Consider the following 20295-nt stretch of genomic DNA (forward strand, 5'->3'; position numbering starts at 1 on the left):
ATCTTAATGGTTCTTATTCGAGACAGTTGGTCTCCTGAGATCCTTTTCAGAATGAAGACACGGTTAAGATGCAATCAAAGACATTTTCTACTACTATTTAAACGGTTCTTGGAATTCTCCCAAAATCCAACCATGCCCACGGCAACATTAAGTCTATACTTGATGAAAATTCAAAGTTACTGATTTTCAATTCACAACCTAGAGTTTCCTTCATCTTAAATTTTGTGAAAGATTTACTACCAATTTCGAGTAAATCCCTCTTTCTGGTGACACTGTTATATATGAAGGTACAACGATTACTTCCTTAATGTTTTTGGTGATACTTTCTCCAAGAAAAGCATAATTGAACCATATGTCTAAAATCAACTCTAAATTCACACAATGATGCCTCCAATTTAGTGTTTACTCTGTAATGCAAGGGACCTATGCTCTTCCGCATCAGAATCAAATATTCCATGGCTGCATCCAAAGCACTCAGAGGAAAAATGTAATCTGACAACATAAAGAATAGTCCCCCTATAACTGTTTATTAGAATGTGAATATATTCCAAATCAATAACTAAAAAATAAAATTAAAACAAAAATAAATCAAGTTACAGAGCATGCATAAAATACAAAGTAGCGATTTACAAATAGATAATAGTATCTTCATAACCAACTAATACTCTAAAATAATAAGTGGCTACAGAAGAAAACCAAAAAGACTGACCACAGCAATGCCTTCCGTGTGCCCCACACGTCATGAGCACCGCAAAAGATAGATTAACTATGAAACATAGTAATCTATGCAAGCCCACACACACATATTTTTGTACTTGGGGGATATTCCACCATCCTGAATAGTATCAATTCAGTTGACACAACTTTCAGAACACTGCAGAGTAAGTGCTTAATATTATCCACAAGAAAGTAAAATTCAGTATTAGTAGTGCACATTTCTAAATGGGAAACTAGTTGCTCCACCGATTTTAATAATGTAATGGGGAAAAAGTAGTTCAGGTTTGTATAATGCCTAAATGCATTCTATTTAAACTCAAGGTACTACATACTAAAAGAATACATGCCGTTAAGTGGTACCACTTGAGCAGAAAGTAACCTCTCACTATATTCTTCAGACATACTGAAACCAGATATTTAACTGGACTGTATTCCTTAATATATTGCAAAACTCAAAAATTAGCATTGTTAAAATAATCATCCATGCCTGCTGATAGATATGGTGATAAAACTAGGTTGCATTTCATTTACTGGAAGGTTTTAAGACAAAATTAACACTTCACAATTTGATACTAACAGCATTAAATCAGTTATTGCCTGAGCAATAAAATGCCACATAATCTACTGCCAGGAAATTAGATGAGTTCAATGATTCAGGCTGCCTGATCATTTCAACAGAGGCATCTCAGATGGAATTCCACCAGTCTCTCAAGTTCCCAGCCTGCCAGGCAGCATCGTTTAACATATGGCTCCATAACCACACTGCTACTGAAACCATAAAACAGTCTTTTGTTTATTAAGATAATTCTTGTCCAGAAAAAGTGTCCCCCTCTCTAATCAACTTTGATGCTTACAAAAATTAAAAAACAAAATTTACTAAACTACTTAATCCTATTAAGGCATTTTAGAAATTGATTTCCAGAATAATGGAAAATTTTCAAGCTCTCAAAATCCTGCTGTTTATAGGGAAATTCTTAGATTTGTGGAAATATACACTGCATTGAGAGAAGAGTGTATGAATTATAAGCTGCTCATTATAAGCTGCTCTGTGGCAAACTGATAGCTTATTTCTTCTAAAGTCTTCTTAGTTTGATCAAGACCAATAGGTCTGAGCTTCAAGTGATCAAGTTCTAATATGTCCTAGAGTGACAGGCTTCCATGATGAAAAGTAAACGATAACTGAGGAATCCAAACATTCAGTTTATTAAACTAAGGCTAGTGAAGCCAAAGCATGAAAAAAAGCTGCAGTCGTTCGGGACAAGTGGATGATTTTATAAAGCTAAAATCAAAAGACTTAAGACATGAGAAAATCCATAAGTATGAGGAAGTAATAAAACACAAAGTGACCACAAGAATTACAAATATATTTAAATCTCAGACCTGGGAAATGGACTATACACAGCCTTCTAGGGGAGAAGAGAAACGCCTTATATGTTCTGACAGCACTGCACCTTTGGCTTGTTTTCAGTGGTTGGTGGAACATGAATAGGAACCACATTGTTGCTTGGAGACATGTCATTTTCACGTCTGTCTGACATTTGCTTCTGGGAAACAATGCGGTAGATCTCTGGGAAAAAAAAAAAAAAAACCAGCAATACTCACTATGAATAGACTGATTAGTAGCAGCTACAGAAGTACACAGAAGTAGAAAACAGATTTGCAGAAAATGACTGCAAATAAACTTGGACAAAGAATGTATAAATTTAAAGTTTTATTTTCAAACAGCCATTGATTAGAGTAACAGTAAGAAGAGAAAAAAAGGTTTTCCATTTCAGAAGGAAAGGTTCACCAATCACTTAAATAGATTGGTTCAAAGACATTACAGTTTATGGGATTAGATCTAAATTAAGCTAGGAGAAAAATAAAAATTAAACCATGAGAGTATTTTTAGTCTGACCCTTATCAAAATCCCCTGCATACACTGATACTGTACAACAGAAAAATAAAAATAAATTCTGCACTATGAGATACATTAGTATATTTCGTGTCTGTATAGGGAAGAGCATAACTTCATAAATACGCCAAAATCCCAAAGGACTCTTAAAAAGGGAGGGAAAGATAGCGTCTATCAATGCCTCCTGAACTACTAAAGTTAAATTGTAATGAAATAATTATTAACCAGGAACTTAAGATTTTATGACACTTACCAAAACTAACTGTAAACAAAACAAAATAAAACAAAAACTGTCTACCTTTTCCCCTATACATTAAACTCTGTAAAGACAAGCACTTTATCAACCTTATTCAGTTTTTTTTCTCCAGGATATGCCATATAGTAGGGGTGTGGTAAGTAACTAGTTGGTCCAATAAATGTTATTAATTTCCTCTAAGCCACGTATCTTTATTAACTCATTTTATTTGGTCCTTTATTTCACTGACTGAAAGTATTTCCCTCTGATTAAATTATAAACTCCTTACAAACAGAGGGTGTATCTTGTTTATCTTTAGTCTCCTAGTTCTCCTCCCCCCCCCAAAAAAAAAAACCACCTGAAAAGGTAAGAGAATTCTAAAACTGGGACAAATTGATATGATGTGCCTCCTATTATGATGTACTATGAAAGACACTGGATTCCTATGAAGGACATCAATGTATTGTATTCTTGCCAAAATTATTTAAAATTAATTTATCCTAAGAAAACAATTAGATTGTCCCAGATTGAGGGACAATCTACAGAAAAACTGGCCAAGAGTCTTCAAAAATTTTGTTATAAAAATGCATTTAAAAGATGGAGGCAAATGTTCTACAACTGTAGTGACCAATATGACCAATATGGCAGTCACATACTTAAATTTAAAATCCAATTCCTCAGTCCACAAGCCATATTTCAAGCACTCAATAACTTGTGCCCAGCTCTAAATAGCTACTCTATTTAATAATACCCCAGATATAAAACAATTCCATCAATGTGTGACCTTTGGCTGAAATGACATTTAAAATGTAAAAATCAAATCTATAAAAGAATTAGTAGTGTACTTGGAGAAACAGGAATATGAACTGCACATTAGTTAATACCATACGCACATAAATTTCTTAAATATGATATATGGTATTGTGATTATGCAGAATGCCTTGTACTTAGGCGATAAAATGTTTCAATATTAACTTGTAAAAAGTGACACAATGTCTGTAATTTACTTTCTGAAGACTGAGCAAAAGGGAAAAAAAGTATACACACACATAGAAATAGATCAAATGTGGTAAAGTGATGATTCTATAAGGGTACAACATTATTTCTATAATACTTGAAAATTTTAAAAATAGAAAGTTAAAGGCTAAGAAAGAGGAAGTAGAATTGTATTTTCAAAATGCTCCAAGAGCATGTCAACCAACTGTAATGTAGTAACATCACTTGGATTGGATTCTAATTCAAAGTGTTAAAAAAAAAACTGAGACAGAAAATTTTAATACTGTGTGGATAAGTAAGAAATAATTTGCCAATTTTTGAATAGTTTTGTTGTTATGGGTTTATGCCCTAATCGTTAAGCTATACATCATGAAATGTTTACCAATTAAATGATGTAATATCTGCCATTTGTTTAAAAAAAAAAAAAAGGAATAGGTGGAACAAAACACTGGTCATGAACTGATGGTTGTTGGTGGCTACATGGGAGTTCAGGATACTGTCCTCCTTTTGGTAATGCTGGAAACTTTCTACTACGAAAAGTTAAAGAAAAATGAATGTGTTAAATAAAAACATTTTCTCCAAATTAAGAACTAATTTCCCTAAAATTGAACAACAGCAAGCTGTAGTCAACTGATGTGTAAACCAGCAAAAACACTGACAGCAATAATGTACCTTTTCTTACTTTTTGGGGGGTTGGGGGGGTGGCTAAAATTTATGTTTGAGAAGACTGACACTACTTCTCAAAGCTGAAGAAGTATCAAGGGAAAAACAATAAAGAAAGCCTACTGATTGAATTTTTTTAAAAAAGGATATGTAGTCTTCATTTAGATTCTTTTTATTGCAAAAAGATGGAAATGGGAGAACTTGTCAAGGGTCAAGGAAAAGACACTCATTCAATCAGGCTAGTGGCTAAAGAATAAAGACAATTAACAACTTAATGTAAAACTCTACTGTTCATTCTTTAATGTTCTCTCTATTCCCAAACTGGATGGCTCGTCTTTAAAAGTGCAAATGATTAAATGTGACCCTCTACAATTTTAACTTTACAAGTTGTTCTGAAGATTCAAGTTAGGGAAACCAAAACAAAAAATATTTTGTAGGCTCTTACATGAAAAGCAAATACTGTAACAGAATAAAAGGCAGAGTTCTCAGAGAACAGAAAGTTAAATATTAAAGACATCCCATTACAAAGCAAGAAATGTGAGCAGTATTGTATAACTGGTCTGCAAGTACTGCACACTATTTTGTAGAAATAGATTACTGTGACATTTGTCCCAGTCACTAAAAAGAGATCCGCTAATGAAAATACCAAAGCAATAAGGAAAATACGAAAGCACTGGTCAAAAAACATAAAAGAAAACTTTTCTTTAAGTAGAATGGGCACTAAGAAGCTACTCAAGTAATTTATTTAACATCTCCTGTGGCTTTTTAAAAGAAAAAAACAGCTTTGTTAAGAAAACAGGAAGCAGGTAGCTTCTAGCCTGGTATCTGATTAGAGGTTATTTAAGTGAAGGAAGAGAAACAGGACTAATAAAGTACTAAACCAGATGCAAATATTTTCTTCTTTCAAGGGCATGTTCTCCCTTAGAACCAAATGTATGTGATACAATTCCTACACAACCCCTTTTCAAGATTTCCAAAGGTTAGGCAAGGTTAAAAAGAAAAGGAATTCTTCTGTGTCGTTCCTATGTTAGAATCTCTTATAAATCTAAGTAGTAAGTTAAAATATTAATAGAAGATAGTTTTAAATAGAACCTGGTAAAATTCAATTAAAAAGACATATGCCTATTTCTACTCTAATGAAAGTATGAAGCAAGTTACAAAGTACACTCTAAGGAAGTTAAATGCAACTGTTCCAAATTGGGGAATTAAAAAATCCCTGGGCTCTCAAAAATTGTGAAAATAACAAAAGCCTGAGTTATTCCACTACAGCCTAGGTTAGAATTTCTTAGGCCTTCTTCAAACCCATTGCTCACCGTTAAATTTCTGGAACATCAAAAAAATGCTCTGACTGATATACCGACACAAATCTGAAAGACTGCCACATGCCAAGAACAAAAATACTACAACTAGGGGTGCCTGGATGGCTCAATTGGTTAAGCGTCAGACTCCCGATTTCAGCCCAGGTCTTGATCTCAGTGTCAAGCATTCAACCCCCACACTGAACTCCACGCTAGGCACAGCGCCTACATAAGACAGACGAAAGAAAGAAAGAAAGAAAAGAAAGAAAAGAAAAGAAAGAAAAGAAAGAAAAGAAAAGAAAGAAGGAAGGAAGGAAGAAAGAAAGAAAGAAAGAAAAGGGGGGGGGGGTGCCTGGGTGGCTCAGTGGGTTAAAGCCTCTGCCTTCAGCTCAGGTCATGATCCCAGAGTTCTGGGATCAAGCACTGGCTCTCTGCTCAGCAGGGAGCCTCCTTCCCCAACTCTCTCTCTCTGCCTGCCTCTCTGCCTCTTGTGACCTCTGTCAAATAAATAAAGCAAATCGTTAAAAAAAAAATCCTACACCTAATTAAATGATTCTCACTATTTTAATGATAAAATTAAGAATTCAGCCTTCATAACTAAAAAGATGACTTGTGCTTATTATGTGGAGAAACCTTACAGGTACCACTTTAACCAAGTGATCAGAGTTAACATCACCAGTAAATAAATGCAACAAACCAGTATCATGACCTCCAAATGAGATGCACTCAAATCACTTTTGTCGTGTTCTTGCTGAAACTGCAATAATCTGAATTTAATCATGAGGAAACATGAGACAAACCCAAATGGCAGGACACTATAAAATAAACGACCTGTACCCTTCAAAAGATGTCAATAAACTGAAGACTAAGGATCTGTTCCAGATCACAGGAGATGTAAAAGGTAGGAGAGCTGAATGTAATGTGTGATTTGATCTCAGAATTTCTTCTGCTAATAAGCATGTAATTCGAACAACTGGAAAGATGTGCACAAGGTCTGTAGCTAAATATTGATATGGACTACAATCTAACTGATTTTTTATAACTGCACTATGGTTATGAAAGAGGACATCCTTGTTTTTTAAAAATATGCACTGAAAAGCACTTAGGTGCAAGAGGCAACATGTCTGCCACTCTCAAATGGTACAAGAAAAAAAAAAGTACACGGCATCACTGTCAAAACTCTAAGTTAAAAGAAAAAATAATAAGGGTATGGCAGTATGGGTTAAAAACATCCCTTAACAAACCTGAGGATGAAAGAAAACAAAACTTGCACAGCAATGAAAAGTCTGGGCAGTCTAGCAGGCTCAACTCAAGTACTAGCTAACTACTTCTAAAAATATCAGCAAAATTGTCATGGAGTTACCAGCAAATTCACAGATGTTAAAAATGCCACAGGTCTATTCTAAACAAGCAACACAATTAACTTTGGAGTAATAATGTAGATAAATTTTCCACACATAATTTTCTACATTAAAAAATGAAAAACCTGTTTTTTCCTCCAGCAACAGCAAACACAATGTAATTGCTCTATTAACGCTGTCAACATTCAAGGTAGAATTAAACCTAATGAGATTACTGTTGTCTTTTCTGGTTTTTTGTCCTCCCCATTTCTTTTACCCTTTTTTTTTTTTTTAAAGATTTATTTATTTTGGCGGGGGTGGGGCAGAGGGAGAGGGAGAGAGAAATCCAAGCGGACTCTGCACTGATCATAGAGCCTGATGAGGTGTTAGATCCCATCATCCCAAAATCACGACACAAGCCTAAACCAAGAGTCAGATGCTAAACCAACTGTACTACCCAGATGCTGCATTCCTCCCTGTTTTTTCTAAGTATTAATACTCCCACTGGTATAAAGAGAAGAAAAGTTTAGAACAAACATCCTAGCACATGCAAAAGAACAGAGGTCTACTGCCCTATGCAATAGCAGCTGATCCCACAGAACAACACGGAGATTTGCAGAGTAAGCTGAGAAAGTAGTGAATATAGAAAGGAAAAACGGTAGTAACTGAAGCTAGTCTTCTTAAATCTAGAGTGAATTTTAAGAAAAATAACCAAGTATTCATCTTTTTTTTTTAAAAGATTTTATTTATTTGACAGAGAGAGAGCCAAAGAGCACAAGCAGGGGGAATGGCAGAGAGAGAGAGGAAGAAGCAGGCTCCCCATTAAGCAGGGAGCCCAATGTGGGGCTCAATCTCAGGACCATGAGCTTATTAGCTGAAGGCAGAGCCACCCAGGCACTCCTAAACGTTCTTCATCTTTAAGGACAAAACAGTTTAATGTGAAGTATATATCATACTTATTGATTAGTTAGTTCATGTTTGAGCGATCATTAAGTTCAATTTTATAAACTGGTACATAAAATAGTTAACTGCAGATAGTCTCATCTTCACATAGTATCAGAACAGTCTAGAAACAGAGATCAGAATGGGCTACATTACAGAGGAGAACTGATGGGACATAAAAATATCTCAACAAGGGGGCACGAGGGTGGCTCAGTGGGTTAATGCCTCTGCCTTCAGCTCAGGTCATGATCCCAGGGGTCCTAAGATCAAGCCCCCGCATCAGGCTCTCTACTTAGCAGAGAGCCTGCTTTCCCCTCTCTCTGCCTATCTCTCTGCCTACTTGTGATCTCTGTCAAATAAATAAATAAAATCTTAAAAAAAAAAAAAACTCAACAAGAACTGACTAGAAAGTTTTTTCAGATGTTTTCAGAAGCCTTGAGAGACTAACAGACCCTAAAGATGACTTAACTCACTCACTACTTAAGATACTGTGACTCTAGGATGACGGAGGTTCAGTGACTAGTTACACAAGGAGTAGGAACAAAATGCTAGTAAAAACCTACAATTTGGGGCGCCTGAGTGGCTCAGTGGGTTAAAGCCTCTGCCTTCAGCTCAGGTCATGATCCCAGGGTCCTGGGATTGAGCCCTGCATAGGGCTCTCTGCTCAGCGGGAAGCCTGTATCCTCATCTCTCTCTCTCTCTCTGCCTGCCTCTCTGCCTACTTGTGCTGTCAAATAAATAAATAAAATCTTAAAAAAAAAAAAACAACTACAATTCGTAGGTATAAATTTTGTACTCTACATATTGATTCACTAAGAATCTGCACAAGTGATTTTAAGATAAGAAGTAGAGGGGCGCCTGGGTGGCTCAGTTGGTTAAAGCCTCTGCCTTCAGCTCAGGTCATGATCCCAGAGTTCTGGGATCAAGCCTCACATCAGGCTCTCTGCTTGGCGGGGAGCCTGGCTTCCCCCTCTCTCTACCTGCCTCTCTGCCTATTTGTGATCTCTGTCTGATAAATAAATAAAATCTTTAAAAATATATATATAGGAAGTAGAATTTGCAGATACACAGCAATATTTAAATCTTGCTTGCAACGTCTATAATGAAATCTGACAGAGTTTCTAAAGGAAAGCTACTATGTTCCAAAAACTAATGCAACCTTAGCACCAGTTGTTAGTCACTATTTTTCTGGTAGCAGAAAAGAGTTCTATTAAACTATTGTTTATTATATCTACTGTATGTGAATCACCAGTATCTACTTTATGTTTAACGAAGTTTTTTTTTTCATTCTTTAATGACTATTAGCTACTAATTAGTCAAATGTCCACTCTGTACCAGGGATAGCTAAGTGTTTTACATGTAAGAAACTCATGTACTCATTTTTGGAGTCTAGAGTAGATGTCTCAAATGACAGGTGATTCTTTTCGATGGGTTATAGAGACAAAAACCTTTAAGTCACAACATAACAATCAAGTCAAATCATATCACAAGGTATTTATAAATATAAGCCACCTTCTCTCAAAACAAAAATAACCTTCCCAAGACATATTTAAATTTTACAGATAAAGAATTTAAGGCCTAGAAAGGTTAAGTAATTTGGCTAAGATTACAAAGCCAATGAAAAGTGAAGGAGGCAGGACTAAAATCTAAGCCAGCGCTCCAAGTCCATGCTCTTAAATTCTAGGCTTTATTCTCTACCTATTTCCTATTTAAATAATCTGTGAATCACTAAATTCTACACCTAAAACTAATATTACCTGTATGTTAACTAACAAATTTAAATAAAAGCTTAGAAAAATTAAGATTAAAAAAATTGGGGCACCTTTGTACTCAGTTAAGAGTCTGACTCTTGTGGAGCCTGTTTAAGATTCTCTCTCTCTCTCTCTTGCTCTCCCTCTGCCCTCCCACCTTGTGCTCACTCTCTCCACCAAAAAAAAAAGTTTTAAAAAATTAAAAATTAAAATCCTTTCACTTCTAATATAAGTGCTGCATACAAAGAATACATTAAAATCTTGTTACATTAAAATTGGAAACTAATTTAACCATTTCTCCATACGGACTTGTTAGAACACCATATTAGACTATGCTATATAGTAATCCTGTACTCCATTATTTACAGAGTTCTTAAAAATAATATATAATTTTACAGTACTTTAAAAAACCCAAACTACTTACTAGAGGATTATGATTAAACTTGCTGTTAAGTTGGTCATTCTAATAAAGTCAAAGTTAGTCAACACAAATACACTGTCTTCTTGTAATTCAAGGTTGACCTGATCTGCACAACTACAGTTTAAAACAGCATGAACTTTGTTCTTTTCCCACTACTTATTTAAACGTTTCCATCTGTAATCACTTGCTGATTCTCTCCACAGGTGACACTGCTGCTTCTACAACATATCACAGGAGAATTTTACTTTTTTCACTTAAATTTTTTTAAAAATGTGTTTTTCTCTAGCTGCTACTACAATGTATCAGAACAAAGGAAGCCTTTTCTTTACTGAATTTCAAAGGGCATTTATATCTTTCCATAGCCAGGATTTCAATATTTATCTTATAAAAGTGCCTTTGAGCATTACCACAAAGTATGGAATACCTGGATGAAGTAATAATAGAAGTGAGGAAAGTATTTTCAAAGTACTTTTCCCAATATAAACCAGATAAATGAGGATCATTAAAGCTCAGTGTGCAAGGGTTGTTAACTAATTTGGTCCTTTAACAGCTCTTTACAGCAGCACTCAAATGATAGTCACTCTCCGTGTGATATATAGTTGTTTCTTAATTTGTTTAAATTACATTCCTAAAACATCAAATTTTCACTAATATAATCTAAAAATTCAAGTCTTACCTGTCAGAATTGTCTGAAAAGCAGCTTCTACATTTGTAGAGTCTAGGGCTGAAGTCTCAATGAATGACAAACCATTCTTTTCTGGCAGGGAGGGGTGGGGAGATAAAAACTTCAGTCTTGTCAAATTTTACACAAGAGATGTAACATATTCAAGGCTTCAAAAGGAAAATACAAACTTTCTAAAAATTAAGGCCTCCCCAACTTCTTCAGCAGTTAAGGGCATCAAAGAATAGTGAGAAATTTTCACTGGCTTCTTAATTAAGAAATACTTATTACAGCTACATACTACCAATGAACAGCAATAAATGACGTTACTCAAAATATAATAAGCTTATCAAATACTCAGTTATTTCCATCTATTACCGTCCTTCTCCCCCATCAACCCACAGAGTTATACAAACATGGATAGGTAGGTGTTATTCACTTAAAACTCTATTTTTTTTTTAATGAAGTTTCTTGCCTAGAAAACTTAAAAAACTATTCACATCAAATCACTAACACATCGTCACAACTTTCAACTAGTCAAGAATACACAATCCTGCCTTCTGATAGGCTACCCCTACCAGAACAGAAGAGCTAGGCAGGTCCTCTACTAAGCCAAAAAGTTTTTAACTCCTAGGAGCCACATTCCCTGTGGGTTGTTAACACTCCGTGGGCCAGTATCTTTCAGACCCACACAGAGCAGCCTTACACAGACATAACAGAGAAATAGACAGGAAGCACAGAATAAACTGATAGATGTCATCTACCCCTTCAAAAGGAAAGAAAGTAGGATTTATATTTAACTTTTGGCAGCAAAAACTACAGTGTTTAAATTCAAAGTTAAGCAAAAGAGAAAGTCATCACAAACTTTCAGAACAACAATCCTCGCTGAGCTTTCATGTTTACCTTTCTGAAACTATTGTAAGCGATTACAGTCAGTGGAAAAGTATCAAAACTGCAAGATGTTAAGAGTAAAAAATACAGAATCTCTGTAATACCAGGCAATTCGTATCACTAACCTGCAAACGCTCTTGCTTCATCTGTAGGAACTGCCCTGAGATGACGCAAATCACTCTTATTGCCCACAAGCATGATAACAATGTTACTATCAGCATGATCTCTCAGTTCTTTCAGCCATCGTTCTACATTTTCATATGTGAGATGTTTAGCAATGTCATACACCAATAAGGCACCTACAGCTCCACGATAGTATCTGAAAACAGAAAGAGGTATTTAAGTATTAGGAAACAACCATACAATGAAAGAGAACACCAGAAAGAACTAAATATATGGAATATATATATATATATATTTATATATATATATATATATATATACATACACACACACACACACACTATATATATATATATATATTTTTTTTTTTTTTTTAAAGATTTTCTTTATTTATTTGACAGAGAGAGATCGCAAGTAGGCAGAGAGGCAGGCAGAGAGAAGGAGGAAGCAGGCTCCCAGCTGAGCAGAGAGCCCGATGTGGGGCTCCATCCCAGGATCCTGGGATCATGACCTGAGCCGAAGGCAGAGGCTTTAACCCACTGAGCCACTCAGGCGCCCCATATATGTGTTTTTTTTTTTTTTTAAGATTTTATTTATTTGGACAGAGATCACAAGTAGGCAGAGAGGCAGGCAGGGGGTGGGGGGAGGGAAGCAGGCTCCCTGCTGAGCAGAGAGCTCGATGCAGGACTTGATCCCAGCACCATGAGATCACAACCTGAGCCAAAGGTTTAAGCCACTGAGCCACCCAGGCGCCCTGGATTATATATTTTTAAAAACATATTTTATAAGTACATTTCAAAATCCTAATACTGGAATTCTTACAAGGGAAAAAAGTACTTTTTCCAATACCAAAAATCAGCTAATTCAGTTGACGAAGTCTATTTCTCAGAAATTAAAGACTATGAGACTTACGCTGATGTTATAGCTCGGTATCGCTCCTGCCCTGCCGTGTCCCATATTTGTGCCTTTATGGTCTTCCCATCAACCTGGATGCTTCTTGTTGCAAACTCTACTCCAATGGTGCTCTTACTTTCAAGATTAAATTCATTTCGAGTAAATCGAGATAAGAGATTACTCTTCCCAACACCAGAATCTCCAATAAGGACAACTGAAAAAAAAAACAACAAAGCACTTAAGGTCAGATGAATGAGGCAGATACCGTTCAGAATACCACTATGTTTTAAAGCAAAAAAGACAGAGCATCTGATTTTTTAAAAGGGATGGGGGTAGAGGAGAGACGAAGAGTCCATGTTCTTTACCTGTTACCAATCGATAAAATCAAATTATTCTTTTTAAACTATGTCTACCTACATAATAACTTCCACACATCATCTGCTTAGCACAAACACAGTATCCTGTCTTACACATGCAATTTTAACTACAGGTCCGCTAGGCACTGATTAATTACTGTCAATGCTATACCAACCTTACTACCACAGAAGGTAACAACATGAAAGATACCAAATAAACTCCAAATAAACAATTTGTGATATTAAAGTATATCGTATCACACATGAAAGCAATAAAGGATGTTAGTGAGTAGAAAAGAGGGAAACAGTGAAAATGTTCTTAGTTTCATCAAAGACTGGGTGTGACCTCAGGACTCACACCTTGGCAAAATGAAACCTATTTACCATATGAGGCATCACGTTTATAAACTTTGCCATCCAGATCACAGACACTATGATGACCTTTTCATAGTTGCATTTATCAGATGGGCAGGAAGCTATATAGACCTCTACAAAAACAGACACCCCAATTAAGTTTAACAGGAGCCCTAGGAAGCTAATAATTCCGACTTACTCTGAGTAAAGGCCAAAGCAAGGAGGTCACATACTTTGTCTCTTATGACTTAAGACTTTTTATTTTAAAAACAAGTGTGGTTTAGATGAATTTATTTCCTGTGATTACTACAGAAGGCAGTTTATTTACTAATACATGAGGATTTTTTTCCCACCCAAGGCAATGTTATCCTTAAGAATTTCATAAACAATGGGAAAACAAGCAGATAACTTGTTCTAAAGTATTTCTATCTGAATTTAAAGAACAAAATGAGTTCACAGGTTTATAGAACATGAACCAAAAAACTTTTTACAAAGGAAAAAAAAAAAACGCTATCAGCATTTCAATGTTTTTCTTACCTGCTAACTGATTTAGGCAACAGGACTAGAAAATCAAAGTGAGAACGCCACCAAGGAGTAAGACCATGCCTTATTAAAAATGATTATGATCTGGTGGTAAGGGGAGAGGGAGGTAAAAACTCTTAAGAACTCATAGCACTCTGGTCAGAGGGCAAAGAGAATCTATTATGCATTCCTTCCTTGCCACAAGAGTGGATATAAACTGGCCTCTGGACAGTCTTGGATAGAGTACATTATCAAATGCATATCTTCCTGACTTCCTCTATTAGCTGATTCAGCAAGAAATCATCCAGGTGGCAGTTAACTCCATGCAGCACAAACAGCAGGTACTTCTAGCTATAGTCAATCAGAGATGTCAAAGGTACTGGGACAAACACAGATACTCTATCAAATGCTTTAACGTGGATAACAGGAAAGATGATAAGGTCATCAAAGCAACATGCCAAAACAATGCACTTCCAGTTTTCTAGGATGGTTGGTTATGTTAGTTTCCAAGGAGTACATTTCTGGCAGTGAGGTCAAATCCCATTTTCAGTGACAGTTGACCCTATTAACAGGATATACACACCACTGCCCCTTGGTGCAAGAGGCCTGATACTCTGCTCAGGAAACCCCTTGAGAACCATTTCTAAAGCCACACTAGCAATGAAGTGTAAAAGCCTCACTTGAGATGGGAACAGGGAAGAAGGGAAAAACCAAAAAGTTAAAACATGTCTACTTCATAGTCACTCAGATATCAGTAATTCAGGAGCCAGTCGGTTTAAAACCAAATGGAAGACATCTTGAATGACAATGCCTCTGGAAAATTAAATAACACACTCAAAGAACATCTTCTCCCTCCCGCAAAAACTCTAGCACTTTCAAGTTTCGGTTTTTCCCTTCTGAGATCCATGTTAATTAATGATTATGCTCATTATCTCCCCACCTCAGTATAAAGACAGGGAAGGTGTTTTTCCCCTCCATGTAACCAATTAATTTTAACATTATAAAAAATAGCACCCTTATCTGAAAATAATTCAAGACTCATGAATGCTTTATACAGTATAAAATAATTATCTCAACTAGACATGGACAGAGTTGCCAGATTAAAAGACAAAAACTTGTTAAAGGATTATATCTTGAATGACACCAGAAGATATTGATTGGTTCTGTAAGAACAGTGCTGCCAAGAAGATACTGAGAAATGGCACAATAAGGAAAGCTGGTTTTATTCAGTTACCAAATGAGAAACCAAAACAGGATGGGTTACACTTAAGGTCACTAAAAAATAAACATACGAGAATGGATTAAATTACCTAAGCAACCTAAGAGAATTTACAGGCTATGACTGAAAAAGTAACCCCTCCCAAAAAGTTCATGGGACTCAATTTTTAATTAAAATACTTTCCCTCATTAAGATGACAATATATAATTGATCTTTAAAAATGTGACAAACTATATGATCACATCCTATAGTTCAAGAAAGTAATTTGCAATGATTTTCCAATGTTTTCCTTAACTAGTACCTTAAGTTAAAAGTACTTCCCACTTTAAATATTTTATAACTATATCCATCTATATAGTGTATGGAGAGGGAGGGAGAGTATGTATAATAATATAAACATAAATAACAGCATCTATATATTAAATATCTACAGTGTTTCTAAAATAACCTAATGATTTTATTACCACTTGGTTAACCTCACCTGAAGTTTAACTACCATTCTAATACCTAATATTAAATCTGCTTCATTATGTATCAAATATTAGGCTAAATGCCATAAGAGCAAAATATACATATAAATTATCCATTATTTAACAAGAAGTTCCACCTCTTCAACCACATTTAGTTCTATATACTTTCTTGCAAACTAATGTACTAGACTAAAATTCAACAAATCAATCACAGTACATCAGATCTAAAAAGTTATCACCTGAAAGGATAATTGGTCATTTTCATACTGATTTTTATAAATAAACGTAGGAGATTCTTCTACTCTTTCAACTATATTCATAGTTTTACCTCACCAAAAGCCTTGAAAATAAAATGCATTCGGTAAGTCAATAAGGCTTTAGCCTAGACAAGTTTTTCCAGATTCAGCAGAATCTGAGTTGCTCAACTGAAAGTTGTGAAAGAAAAACTACCAAGATGCAAGACAGCAAAGCTCCTGAGATCTTTTCCAATGACAATCAGCTGACGGTTAATTACTATTGACCTTCAGCTAGACTGAAAAGAAAATGATGTAGACTATGTATCCAGATATTTTCAAAAAACGTGACTCTGAATTGGTGTCTACAACACCAATAACAACTATGATTGATGCTTACTTCACTGTGTGTACCAAAGGGCCACCACATTGTATATATATAATTGTAGAATTAAATAAAGCTTTTAAAACAAAAAGTCTTAAAAAATAACCTCCCCACCTTGTACACCAAGAGTCTCCTATTGAGCTTAACTGAAGATTAATGTTCAAGAACAAATACATAACACAGAATACCTGTCTTGCTCTCTCCCCACATTACACTCCCATTTGGACCACTCCATCCTATACTAATCAAAATATCCCCTTCATTTTCAACTGGTTAGAGTTACAAACTTCCAGTTCCCTCAAGTATTAAGTGTGCAAGGTAAGCAGTCTAAAAGTAGAAGGGTCTACCTCGTGTCGGTGAATAAACCTCTGTACAATGAAACTACTTTAAAATTATTGTTGCTCTGCTTTAAAATATAATCGTATACCCTGGGGCTAATAATACATTATATGTTAATAAAAAATTTAAAAACATACACACAATTTCAACAGCCCAATCTTGATTATTTGTAAAGGATGGGATTTTTTAAAAAGCCTATATAGTGTATCAATAATGAATGCTTCCCTCTCTGAATCAAATACCAATTATAACCAGTGTAAGAAAATGGTTAACCAATAAACAAAATGTGTATCAAAATGTTCATGAAAAAATAAAAAAATAAAGATAAAATATAATCGTATAAATAAGAAATTGGCTAATCAGCACTAAAGTTAAAAAAAAAAAAAAAAGTGATTCATATCCTGTAAGAGCTTTTAAAAAGTGGAAATTCTTCTCAGCAGAATTTTTTAAACATCCTATGTTTAAACAGCAAAATATACAACAAAATGAAACCATAACCCATAGAAACACAAAATACTTTAAAAGTTCCTACTTTTAAGTTTCTTTCGTATTACTTAAATGCTCTTGAAGATTTAAGATTCCAAAAAGCTGACAAGAACCACAGTAACTTTCTTAACATTATTATCACTTACTGAATCCTCAAAACCAGTCTCATTTAATTCTGGTAAGAGTTCTGAGAGATAGGTATTATTTTCTTTTAACAGACAAGGAATTGGAGGCTCAAAGATCAAAAAGCAAGTTTAAGATCTGAATTTGAATCCAGACCTTTGTGATTCCAAAGACCTGTGCTCTCAATCACTGTTAACAGGATGCTCTAATCCCAAGTTAAAATCCCTTAAACCAATTCAGGATAATTAATATTCTTAGTTAAAAAAATAAATGGTTTCTATAAACAACAGTCAAGCTCCAAACCAAACAGAAGAAATATTCTTATTAGTCTATCTTGTTCTAAATTAATCACTTGAAAGGTAGCTACAAAGGTCTACTACTTTGCACCTTATTTTAAGAAATAAAACTTTTAATGACTAACCACTACTCTCTAGGGTCTAGTAATTTCACATGACCTCAGAGGCCTTCAGCAAACAGTATGCTCTCAAACCCACCTCTCTTCTTTGTATTTATAAAATGCATTAAGTACTCTTCTCTGTAAATGATTTTGTACTATGGGGAATGAAGGTGAACACTGGATATACTCACCCTATATGACAGAATATTCTGGCCCAGAGGAGTTAAGTGGTGATAAGATTTGCAAAGTATTGGTAAAGCAATGTTTCCTGCTTCCTTTAGTAAATCATTCTTGGCACCCAATGACAAGGTCAGAATCACCATGCTTAACACTCTTAAACTCCACCCTCCACTGTAAAGCTTTTATAGCAATGGTTTCTTCCTCCCTGGTAATGATCTTTGTTCAGCATACTACTGATGGCTGCCCTAATTCAGGAGCAGTGAAAGCATCTGAGTAAGAATGCATTCACTTAACCAAAAAAAAAAAAAAAAAAAAAAGATTTACCGTACTCTTTCCCATTGAAAACTGTACCCTTTATTTTTCTATTAAAAAACAACAACAACAAAAAACTATCGGGATTCTTTCCGACTAACCAACAGGCAATTCTATCCATTCCCCACGCTCCAATGTGTTTTGTCCAAGGGCACTACGTTTCCGATCTCCTAACACATGTTACATTTCACCAAAGAGCACACAAGTTTCCCTAGCCCCCACCTTTTGGAAAAGGTATGTGGCTAACTAGCACTCTTCCCTTCCTGTTCTAAAAACACCAAAATGTTGGATCCTCCCAGTGTTGCAGCAGGAAGCAACCAGTCCATAGTGATAAAGCAGGCTAGTATTTGTGCAACGCACAACCTTTCCTGCTCAGGAACTGGGCCTTCAGGTCTGGCAAGGATAACAGCCACCACCCATCCGCAACCCCTTCTCGCTAGCTGAGTCTAGAGTTCTCCCGAGCTGGCTGCCGCTCGGTGGGGAGGGTAGGAGGAAAAAAGCCTAGATGGGAAGTCACAACAGTCTGCCGGGTCACTGCGACAAGTGCGCGCGTGGGTGATGGACAATCCCTCCTGCCCTACCCCCCACCCTCGGGGTCGCACAGGAGACGTGGGAGAGCTCTAAAATTATTTGGGGAGAAAAGGGAAGGAAATAGCTACCAATCCCGGGGGCAATGCAAGAAGGTTACTGACCACGGGACCTGTGGGGGCGGGTGGGGTGGGGACCCCTGGCCGGCTCAGATTTTAAGCCGGGCCTGGCCCAGGGAAAGGAAGGAGACCGCTCGAGAGGCGTCCGTCTGAGGGGAGGGGCTCTGAGGAGACGCAGAGGAGAGGCTCGTTCTAGGGGAAAGAGGGGGGCAGACGAGAAAAAGACCTGTAGTGGGAGTCCGCTCGCTCCAAAGGAAAGGTGTGCGAAAGGAAGGGCCGGTCAGAAGGGTTCTGGAAAGGGGGGCGAGCCGAGAAGGGTGTATACTGAGGGGGAGGGGCGCCAAACCCGAAAAGATAGATGGTGGGAGGGGCGGCCGCTTTCAAGGGGCCGTCGAGCCCGGGAAACGAAGCCGATTTGGGAGAAAGCAGCCCGCCGGGAGGACACAGGGTGAGGGGCGCTGAGGATAACGAAGGCCTAAGGGCAGTTAGCTAAAAGCCTGGCGTGTGGGGAGGACTCCTCGTCTGAGGGTTGAAGAGCTGAGCTGGGAGACGGCAAGACAAATCGCCCAGAGAGGAAGGGCTGAGGAAGGCCGACTTCAGTGCAGAGGCAGCCCGCACGCGGGTCCCCCGGGAGTGTCCCGGGCCCCCGAACCGGGACTCGGTGAGGAAAGTGGGCGAGCCCACGGCCTCACCTTTGAAGAGATAGTCGTACTCGTCGTCGCGGGTGCCCATTGCGCGGCCGAGGAGCGAAGGGGCGGGAGCAGCAGTGGTATCGGTGGGACCAGGGGGCGTCGCTGCAGGGGTAACCCGAGAGCCGAGCTTCAGCTGCCGGACCGGGTAAAGAACCCCTCCCTGCCCCTACGACACTTCCGCCAGGCCCCAGCCCCTAAGGGGAAGTACTTCCGGGAGGCGGCGCTCCGCCCCTGAGCCCTGGAAGGGAGGTGCGCTGGAGCGTGGAGTCCGTCTTTAAATACTGCCCCCTCCAAGAAGTTTAAGGGGGGGAAGTTGAGCTCCGGACTCCTGGCATGCAGCCGCTGCTTGCCATCCTCTCAATGGCCTTTCCCTCGTTCCCCGGGCCAACATGCGGGGAAATGGGGTGCTGGGAAGCGCGTCAGTCCCGCTTGGGTGGTAGGTTTGTCGAGGGGGGCGGGGTTTTCTAAGAATTAGACTACTGAAGGCGGCTGTGTTTTTTGTGGCGGTTCCATGGTGTAATGGTTAGCACTCTGGACTCTGAATCCAGCGATCCGAGTTCAAATCTCGGTGGAACCTACATCTTCCCGTTTTTTCCGTGAACACATTTTGACTTTACTATTCATTAAGTGATTGTTGTACAGCTACGGTATATATGTCCTGGAACGAAGTGGAGGCAGAATTTCTCGAAACATAACCTTTGCCTGCGAAGACCCGTTGGTTCTATAGTCATTGTCACCTGGGTGTCTCCGAAGG

At 37.4% G+C, this 20295-nt stretch overlaps 2 protein-coding genes across 2 annotated transcripts in view; both read right to left on the reverse strand.

The window, feature by feature from the left end:
• The window catches only part of DIS3L (DIS3 like exosome 3'-5' exoribonuclease), a 434009-nt gene extending 425541 nt beyond the window's left edge, over window positions 1-8468 (reverse strand). Inside the window, exon 1 of the mRNA XM_082737083.1 lies at window positions 8287-8468. The gene's annotated coding sequence lies outside the window, so the exon portion shown is untranslated. The remainder of the gene's footprint in view (window positions 1-8286) is intronic.
• Window positions 507-19898, reverse strand: RAB11A (RAB11A, member RAS oncogene family). The gene is made up of 5 exons (XM_082737131.1): window positions 19542-19898; window positions 12845-13040; window positions 11935-12128; window positions 10934-11014; window positions 507-2284 (listed from the first exon to the last, which is right to left on the reverse strand). Exons 1-5 carry the CDS (start codon window positions 19579-19581, stop codon window positions 2145-2147), a joined length of 651 nt encoding a protein of 216 aa, XP_082593257.1. The 5' UTR covers window positions 19582-19898; the 3' UTR covers window positions 507-2144.
• Between the last annotated feature and the right edge of the window lie 397 nt (window positions 19899-20295).

This window comes from Mustela nivalis, assembly GCF_964662115.1.
Source record: "Mustela nivalis genome assembly, chromosome: 6".
Taxonomy (NCBI): Eukaryota; Metazoa; Chordata; class Mammalia; order Carnivora; family Mustelidae; genus Mustela; species Mustela nivalis.

Excerpts from the sequence above, each read along its gene's own strand:
- RAB11A (XM_082737131.1), bottom strand. The coding sequence starts at position 19,581 with ATGGGCACCCGCGACGACGAGTACGACTATCTCTTCAAAG. Across the intron at positions 13,041-19,541 it reads GTACGACTATCTCTTCAAAG|TTGTCCTTATTGGAGATTCT; the intron begins GTGAGGCCGTGG and ends TTTTTTTTTCAG. Across the intron at positions 11,015-11,934 it reads TGAAGCAAGAGCGTTTGCAG|AAAAGAATGGTTTGTCATTC; the intron begins GTTAGTGATACG and ends CCTCCCTGCCAG.